The following is a 9,583-nucleotide window of genomic DNA, read 5'->3' as shown; positions in this document are numbered from 1 at the left end:
GGCAGGGAGAGGAGGTGCGGAGCACGCGCGCACGGTGATTACCCGCGCATCTGCCTCGCCGCCAAGGGCTGGCGTGACGCCGAGGTCTGCGGCCGCCACCTCTGGGACCTCGGGGAGGCTGTCAACATGCGCACCAGCCGGATCTGGAATTGCGTTGCGGCCTCAGGTTGAGGACGACAAGATCTGGTCCGCCCCGCGCGCCAGCTCCCCAACTGCAGCAGCCTCTCCCTCCCTCTCCTGCTACCTCGCGCCAGAGCTGGAGCTGCGCATCGCTCCCCCGCGCCAGAGTGCCGGCAGCCGCCTCCGCACGTGCGCCGGCGGGCGAGCCCTAGCCCTGCCACCGCGCCCCCCGTGCCACTGTTGGAGCTGTGTAGGAGCTTGCCACCGGGATCGCCCGTCTCCTGGCCTATCGTCGCCTCAGCCCGCAACAAGGGGAGGGGATGTGGCGGCAGGGAGGGAGAGAGATGGAGGCGGGGAGGAGGAGGGTTATGGTTCGGACTGGGAGGAGGGGGTTGCCGGGTTGGCCAGTTGGGTGGTGGGAGGGGGTGTTTGGAAAATCGCCTCGGGGTGGTTTCTGTAAAAAAAATACAGAACCATCGATTTTTCTCTTCTTCATGTGGAAATAAAGTTTAGAATGAGGGTTTATCTGTAAAATATGTGCACATGGTTACTATGCGGGTTGAGCATATTGGACTGGGTTGGGATTTTAATAAAATAGGAGGGCTTTTTTGCAAAGCATCCAGAAACAGGAGCAGGTTGAATGAAAACAGGGAATAAATACAATAGGAAATGAAGGCTATAGGCGAATTCGGTGCCTACGAAAACAATTATTGTTGAGCACACACTGGATCTGGAACGCTTGATGAACATGTAATAGAAATCCAACATTAAAACCTTCCATACACCATTCAGTGAAACACGAGGAACAGCAAAGTTCCAATGAAAACCATGCTACACGCATGGAGTGAAAAGAGAGCATCTGAAATTTCCAGGACATACACGCCTGATGTCAGCTAGTCGCTTGTATTCATCGATCAGATCATTCATGTACCACAAGCAACAGCTCATCATTAAGGATTTAAGATATCTACAAGAGAGAATCTGTTGCACAACAGAATTCCAAGGTTTCATCCATTTGTTTCAGGGGATTGTCTAATTCCAATTTCATCTTCTTGACTGTATTCACATTTTTGCTCCAATTGGAGTTAGGTCGGTACTTCTGTCGGAACCCAAGGACTGGGGTACCCCTTCTTGCTGTGTCTAGGCAAGAGGCTCGCGTAGTTATCCTTAACTACGCCCTGACGGCTGAGCAGCCGGACCCCTATGGTCCGGAGCCATACTCTCCCGAGAAACGGCCCCGGACCCGCTCCCCGCTTGGGGAAGGTCCGGTGACGCCACGCGTCCCGGAGGTGGTAGCCCTCAGCCAAAACAGCTGGAGGCCCCGGACCTCCTGCGGAGTCCCGGGCCCCCAAATACTATCTGGACCTCTCAGCGGAGAGGGAACATACACCCCGCCTGGGGGGGTCCGGAAACGCCACGTGTCCGCAGGCGCAGGTACGCGCGCGGCTGCCAAGCTTTCTCGGAAAGACTTGCCCACCTACCGCATTCAATGTGGGAGACGTTAAGTGCGCTCTACCACAGCAGAGCCCGAGGAGACTTTTGCCAGGTTGTACTGTTGGTCGCGCGTTACCAAGGTGCACAGTCCAGCCGCTGGCGCCACTCACACCACGCGCGTCAGTCTGCTACGCCAGATAGACACGACGACTCGGCAACGGAGTATCATAACGCCTACGCGGTAGACCCAACAGTCTACGCCGCAACCTACACTACCTCAACGGGCGCCTCGCCGATGGTACAGGAGAAGACCCCCCTCGGTCAGAGAGTCTACAGGACGATGAAGCGTATCCGGCAAGGGATTCTCCATCACTGTAGCACCATTAGTGTCTATTCAGTATAGTATACATCCTTATTGGGCCCACCTGTCGGGGTCCAACGTCTGTGTACACGTCCTCCTTGCTCTATAAAAGGGAGACGCCCGTTAGAGAAGGACTCAAGTCCAATAGAAGCCCGGCTGGACAGAGGATAGACTCATTCATACTAAAAGCAATACATCACACAATGGATGTAGGGTATTACGCTCCGGCGGCCCGAACCACTCTAAATCCGTGTGTTCTTGCGCTCTTGCCCCCAAGCTAGATCGGCCTAATCGCTTTGCACTTCCCGAGTACTTCCCCTCGAGGGAATAGGCGGGTGTGTTCCGCCACCCGGCTGTGGGTACCCAAAAGCCCACGACATTTAATTCATTTCAGGACCATCTTCCTTTTCAAATTTCTCCTCTGCTTGATGCATATAAGTCTGTCATATACACACCATGGAAAGCTAATAAGATGTGGCCGGTCCCCGTCATATCCTTTATTGTAGCAGCCCCAGTAATGTGGATGATAAGTAACATGATACCAAGCAGGGGCCTTAGCATCTAAGTCGTCTTGACCAATTCCATTCTCGTCCATGCCCATCTCGCTGAACCATGACATGGCTTCTTTCCTCAAAGATCTCACTGCCATTCTGATTGCATCAGCATCGCTACTCTTGGTGAAATTTCTTGCCATCTTTAGAACACATCCACTGATTATCTCAGCTTCACTTTTTATGCCATAGTGGTCCATAAGATTACCCAACTTGAAATCATAGTCTTGCTTGAATTCTGCAGCCTCGGTAATGTAATCTTCATAGCCATCGACAATCAAATCGGAATCATAAGACCGCCTTGCCACATCCCTTGTGAAGTACTTTATGTGAGGTGTGCGCTTCTTTATTTCCCTGTAGAGCTTCCCGATTACACGCTTGGAAACATAGGTGGCTTTGTCAAGCTTCTCCATGAAATCAGGATACTCTCTGACATGTAGCTCATGTGGAATCTGAGCTGGCACTCCTGTCTTTGGGAAATCAACAGCTACTGAGAAGAGCTTGGCCAGTTCTTTACATGGCTCACTTTCAGCCTTAAGAGGTTCTTTATCTGCAAAGACCACATGAGCATGGGCAATGATTCCCAGACTCTCATTAACTATGTAATTTGTGAAGTACTCTTCTACTTCCTGCATGATATAATAACATTGATTACCAAGCATCATATTAGATATGTTCGAACTTGAAGGTAATTCTATGTAATGCATGGAACTGCAATATCACTTCAGCAAGTAAAGTTCTAAAACACAGGAAGGTGGAGAAGGTAATTTAATTCTAATGGGAAAGTGATGATTGCTAATTCATATATCTACTGGATAAGAATTGTTTTCACACACAAAAAAAGGGAAGGCTAATTAGAGAGATTATGAACCATGTAAAAACTTAGGATAATTAGAAATTGAGCACCTTCTTCACGTGAAAACTCATTGAAACCATGGAACTCGAAGCAGGCTACATGGTGCATTTTGAGGAATACAATCAAGCAGAACACTGTAGTCTCTATGACACCAAACATAAATAAAAAATGACAAGCTATTTATATATCCAACCAATGGGAAATCTGTAGACTAACTTTATAAATCAATAAGAATAGTTTTAAATTATGGAGGAACCGTGTCAAAAGTGCCGCAACAGGTCCCTGACTTCTCTCTACTAATATCTGAGAAGTCTGAATCAAGCTACTCAGAATTGAAGAGAACAGGGAGTAGAAGAGTAGCTGAGTAAGATCAACAGATAGCAATGAAGGATCTTTGTCGGTGTCCTGGCCCGGCGGTCCGGCACCAACTAGTAAAATGCTGCGTGATCCCTCACCCTGGATGGTTGATGCAAGAGGTAATACAGAAACGCACGGGTTTATCCTGGTTTTGGCCGTGGGGCCGTACATCCAGCAAGGGTGTGCGAGTGCACTGTACTATCTTGCACTGGGGGTGCCTGTAGTATGAGGTACAAGCGAGGCGAGAGAGAGGGAAGCTCCCAAGTCTCTGCTAGAGGAGGTGATTGAGGCAAGTGCCAATATCGGGGCTCAAGAGAGCGAGTGTGTGTGTTCTGCGAGTTACGTGTGTGTGAATGATGATATCGTGGAGAAAATGGTGCCCGCCTCCCCCTTTTATAGACACAAAGAGGGGCGGAGTACATGTACGGGGAGATCTAAAGGCGTCGTCTTCTCCCCGAATCGGGGGTGCGCAGTGGGTGACTACTGTAAAAAGTACACTGTGGGGCACTGAAGAGCATGGCGCCGGGCGTGGCGGTTGTCCTGGGCGACGTCCTGATCTCGCGGAGATCGCACCGGCATCCTTGTGGTTCCTGTGGGCGTCGTGGTGTTCCCTGTTGAGGGTTCCGTCCTCCGTGTTGACGTGGCAGAGCATCGAGGGTTCGGCAGGCGGGGGTCTTGCTCTGGTCAAGGCCCGGGCCGCGTTCGAGGGTCGCGCCCATGCCGGTCGAGGGTTCTGTAGCAGAGAAAGTACGAGGAGCAGGCAGCACAGTAGAGGGAGCAACGCCGAGCACGACCGCACAGTGCGTCGCAGGTTCCCACAGTGTTGCTACAGTGCCGGGGATGGTGGAGCAGTGACCGGAGTTGGCGGATGGGACTCCGGGCGTTGTTGCTGTGCGGAGTGGCGGCCTGACGCCGTCTGACCCGGGTGCTACAGCGGAGTTGTTGGCATTTAATGCCTACGTACGGCGGGCGGGTGAGTGGATGGGCCGTTTGTCCTTTCCGTCGAGGGGTGGCCTCAAGCGAGACAGAGTTGATCCGCTTTCCCGAGGGTAGGCTCGTTACCCTCGAGCGAGGCGGAGCTGGCGTGCTTCCCCGAGGGTAGGTTCGCTACCCTCGAGCGAAGCGGAGGTGCGGGGAGCTGTCGAGGGCCTCGGCTGGGAGACCTCGAGCGAGGCAGAGATTGCTCTGTGGGTTCGAGGGGGGTGCGGATGGGCCGCACTGTGTACTTGGGCTATGGATTAGGCTTCTTTGAGTCATTTCCTTTCCTTCGGATTGGAAGAATGTTGGCCTTCGTGGGTCCGTTTGCTTAATATGTGTTTTGCGTTTTAAGGGCGATTGGGTCCCCTGATTAGGGTGCCCCTAATTATGGTACCCGACAATCTTATTTAAATGTTTTTAAAAAAGTGACATACAGATTGCAATGCAATTTCTCTATTTCGACCAGCAAATAAACAAGTCATAATTTTTTTTAATAAGCACTTATATTAAATAATTGCCCCAAGAGGGTAGTATATAGAGTACATGAGAGGGATTCTATGCTCCTTACACTACCCTCAAATGCAAGAAGGATGCAATACTGGCATACAAAAGTAGGAGAACCAGGGCCATGAAAAAGCAGCACAGAGTCCGAAGCACAAATAAATGATAGCAGTGAGCCAGTGATGTCAGTAAATGAGCTTCTAGTATGAATGGCAAGGAAGATGTTTTTCTAAGAAACTTATAATACCTCAATTTTAACATCATGATCTAGTGTATCAGTTGGTGCTGGAGTATAGTCCGTAGGCGCCACCATACGAATAGGGATCAGAGATTGATCCCAAGAAACTAAATATATGTCCCCATCAAGATCACTCCCTGAACACTCATTAGGATGCTGTCTGCATGCATGAACCACAAATTTGAAAACTGAGACAAAAGATAAGAATACAACATCCACAAAAGAATTAAAAAAATGAACAAGATATGTCAAAAAGTAGTAACCACACTTGACTAGTAAAAAGGTTCTTCATCTAAAATGGGAGCAGGGTTAGGTTTTAAAATTTCAAAATGAAGTGTTACTTCATTGAAAGGGTCTAATGGCAATCTAAAACTTCAACTTGGCATGAGGTTTCATTCAAAATATTCCTATTGGTACTGTTGGAGTATTTTGAGCCCATGTATAGAGGCCCATCTAGAGGCCCATGTATAGGATCTATATATCCCACCCTTCTAGGGTTTGGAGGAATACAAGCCATTATTCTCTCCTACAGGTACAAACATATGTAACCAAGAATTAACATGTACCAAGAAAAGAGCTTGTTGAAAATTACTAGAAAACATGATAGTATATGTTAAAATACTTGCCTTGGTCCTTGCTGTGGAAAGACAACACAGTCAAACATGTGGTGCAGATCAGGAACATTGACAGCATGGAGAACCCGTACATCACCGGGGTGGAGGCAAGGATTTTTGGCAACAGCTACTTTTCCTGTTACAACAAATTTGCGATTGTCATCTGCACCATAAGAAGCTTGAATAAATACCTGGCCATACTTCAGTGTGCAGGTTTCATCCAAGCATCCCATCATTGCCCGTCCTTGTGGGATGAATATCCTTGACTTTGTTTTCAGTTCTTGCAGCTTGAATGCTCTAAAAGTTTGTAGCAGCATGGAAAGATATGGTTCGTGATCAGGCTTGTAGCCACACAACAACAATTCTTTAACCACATTGGTTACTTCTCCCATGGGTATAAGTTTAATTGCTTTAATAGCAGCCTGTGGCTCAGTTACCACACTGTTCAACAGCCTCACGGCTTCCTCTTGCTTTAATTCAAAGACACTATCACCAACTCCAAGTGTTGAAAGAAGAGTAATCAATTGTCGATTCAGGAAATACGGCTGATATTTGCTGCATGCAAGGACATCCAGAGTAATGTTTTCAGACTGGAACTTTAACATGCTTTTCCTCAAAGAAAGCTTCCAGTTTGATCTTGGGTCAACAGCAACAATACCTTTGTAACCACCATACCTTATTTGAAAAACAGATGGAGCAGAGCATTTCAGTTTGCACTTCATAGCCACTTCCATTGAGAAATCAGCTGAAATCTTTCCTACTCCATCAGAGAATATGTACTCCGTGCCATTTGTTATATCTGGAATTTCTTCCACCTCATACTTGTATACTTTTAAGGTTTCTGTTGAGGAACTAAAAGATTGACCAAGTCTTGCAGCATACTTTGCCACATTTCTGATATTCCGGAAGTCTCCCATCCACTTCCTGATGTCACTTGCAGTTAATCCCTGATGAGAGGCAAACATCCATGTAGAGTTATCTCGGAGCTGGCTTGAAGAAAAGGCAAGAAACTCAAAGCGCTTGTCGCCAATACTAATGCCATTGGAAAGGACTGACAGAACTCTATTGTACAGAGAAGTTCTCCTAGCATCATTATTTTTTGAAGAAGAGCGAGATGACAAATCAGCTGAATGGAGCTTCTCAAAGTCCTCATCAACAAAAGAAACCCGAAGGAAGTTATCTATGTCAGCAGAGAAATGCCTCACGACACGATCGGAGACATTTATCTCTGGTCCATAGAAGTAAACTTTAGCCGGGGTAACTTGTACCCTGTGGACATAAACCAATCCATCGTCTGGAGATATCTGAGGTGATATTTGCAATGTGTTGCATAATTTGTAGATTTTTGAGTATTCAGCTGATAACCAATCTGTTGGATTCAAGCAGGTACTTTTCAAACCACGCATGCTATAAAGTGCACGCTTTATATGATCAACAACAACAACAACAACAAAGCCTTTTGTCCCAAGCGAGTTGCACGCTTTATATGATCAGCAGGTACAAATTTTGGGCTAACCAGACGGAAGAAATTGTTATCAAGCGTTGGCCCACTGAGGGTTCCAAGCTGAACCAAATGATTAATTTGGAAGAGTATCTCAAAGGGGACATCTATGTTATTAGGGGATTTCACAATTGGAACAATGCCAGTGCCACAAGAATATGAACACCCGTTCTGACATTCAAAGTCAAGATTGTACTCTTTGTAGTAAAAAAAGTAGTCACCAATGTTTGGGAGATCACACAGTTGCGGCAGCTCCAGACACAGAATAGACGATTGCCCGATGCTAGCTGATGGAGTAAAATCAATTGTTTTGTCCCATTGATCATCTGTGTCGTCCCTAAAATAGTTCAAGGAACTGAAGGAAGGATCCACAGACATAAGACCAAAAGAGAGTGGGAGGGATTCATAAATTTTAGGAACCGCCTGAACCTGAAACATGATAAAACTTCTAAGTCTATGTAAATTCGGTCAGAAGTTTGAAAATTTCATTAAACAGAAACAATCATAAGTAATTAAAGAATTGGTTATGGAATACTATGGTGAATCACCAGTTGGTAGGTTAACAGTTTAAAAACAAAACTTGAAATCAGTTAAACCTAGTTCATATCATTTTCGTTCCACCAAAACTCAAAAAATATGAAACACTTCCATAATACAGTCTTGCATGGAAGTATAAAATGGCAGTACACATGAAAAGATAGGATACGCGTAGAATTCATAAGCATAAAGACAAGGAAAATAGGAGGATGTACAAAATAACTCAAAAACTATTATGCACGTTTAGAATGATAAAAGGTAACACATAACAAGGACCAAGCTACAGTTCAAAAAAAAGGACCAAACTAAAGTGTATTTTTCTTGAACACGCAAGAGAGCTGCGTATCTTTATATTAAGAGAGACAAACTAAAGTGTATAAGATGGTTAGTTGTACTGAAACCTACCTGAATCAAAAGGAACTTTGTCCGCGACCTATGAGCAGGTGGACGGTGAAGCTGCATCTCCCATATACTCTCGTAAGATATTTCAAGTTTATAGTTTTTAAAATTATAGGACAGGTAAAAACCAATCGTTTTCATATCAAATCCAAACTTGACTGCAACTCCCTTTGCTTTCCAAAGAACAGACAGTACATTTTCCTTAACCAAACACCCAAAATGCAGGTCTGTATCCTCCAAACAAAACATTGGAACTCTTGGCCTTGGAATAATGTCACGCTCCGCAGGTCTGACTTTCAGAAAAAAGATTCCCCTCTTGAGTGCATTTCTTTGAGCCGCATTTTCTACCAACGAAGCACTTTCCTGTGTCTCGAACTGAACTATAGCAAACGCCTTTGATGCTGCAGAGATGTTCTTTGGACGCCTGAGCTTGAGAGCAAGGATCGTTCCAGGGCCAGAAATTCGTTCCAGGAAATCTTTGACATACTCAGCACTGTCAGTTAGAGCAAATCCTGACACCTGAATAGTCCTGCCGCCCATGATGCATGTGACAACCAAGGTTCACATTTTCGGCGAAATTTCGGCGAAATTCCGGTAAAAATTTCGTTTCCGCTAGTTACCGGGAAGAGAAATTTCGCTATTTTTCGGTGAATTTCGTTTCGAAATTCAAAAATTCAAAAAAAAATTGTAAAAAAATATGATAAAAAACTAGGTGCTTTTTTGAGCGAGTAGCACTTGAAATCGTTCAAATATAAGTTGATTTGGTTGGTTAAAATCACTAAATGAGTTCGGACCCGTTAACGATGAGTGGACCCGTTAACATGGTAAACCTTATCTGCTCGTCAGTCGTCACCCCTCAGGGTCGCCCGAGCATCTTTTTTCCCCTCCACGGTCTCCTCTCTGGTCCCCTCCGCCGCCGCCGGCGATTTTCGCCTCCCCACACCGAAATCTCGGCGGAAAGGCGGCGAAATCCGGGCGGGATGGGGAGGATCCCGTTCCCTGGATGCGCTGCCGGAAGGGCGCCGTAATTCGGGCGGATTTCGGTCTATTACCGGCGGAAAACTGGTGAAACTGACCGGATTTCGCCTCGGCTCCGGGAACTAAGGTATGAGAAGGTTTTTTTTATGTTGATGCTT

The 9,583-nt window shown here is 46.5% G+C and overlaps 1 protein-coding gene across 2 annotated transcripts; it reads right to left on the bottom strand.

The window, feature by feature from the left end:
* Positions 1–2,211: 2,211 nt before the first annotated feature.
* Positions 2,212–9,355, bottom strand: LOC120657167 (probable RNA-dependent RNA polymerase 1). 2 transcript variants are annotated; one of them, XM_039935430.1, is made up of 5 exons: positions 8,454–9,355; positions 7,456–7,940; positions 6,019–7,417; positions 5,406–5,552; positions 2,212–3,095 (listed from the first exon to the last, which is right to left on the bottom strand). In XM_039935430.1, the coding sequence occupies exons 1-5, from the start codon at positions 8,985–8,987 to the stop codon at positions 2,301–2,303; spliced, it is 3,360 nt and encodes a 1,119-aa protein (XP_039791364.1). In that variant the 5' UTR covers positions 8,988–9,355; the 3' UTR covers positions 2,212–2,300. The 2 variants fall into 2 exon arrangements, with proteins under 2 accessions (XP_039791364.1, XP_039791363.1); XM_039935429.1 differs by having other exon boundaries at positions 6,019–7,448; positions 7,508–7,940.
* Positions 9,356–9,583: the final 228 nt, after the last annotated feature.

Source organism: Panicum virgatum, chromosome 1N, assembly GCF_016808335.1.
Source record: "Panicum virgatum strain AP13 chromosome 1N, P.virgatum_v5, whole genome shotgun sequence".
NCBI lineage: Eukaryota > Viridiplantae > Streptophyta > Magnoliopsida > Poales > Poaceae > Panicum > Panicum virgatum.
The sequence above is the reverse complement of the archived record's forward strand: the minus strand, read 5'-3'. Positions and strand labels throughout refer to the sequence as shown.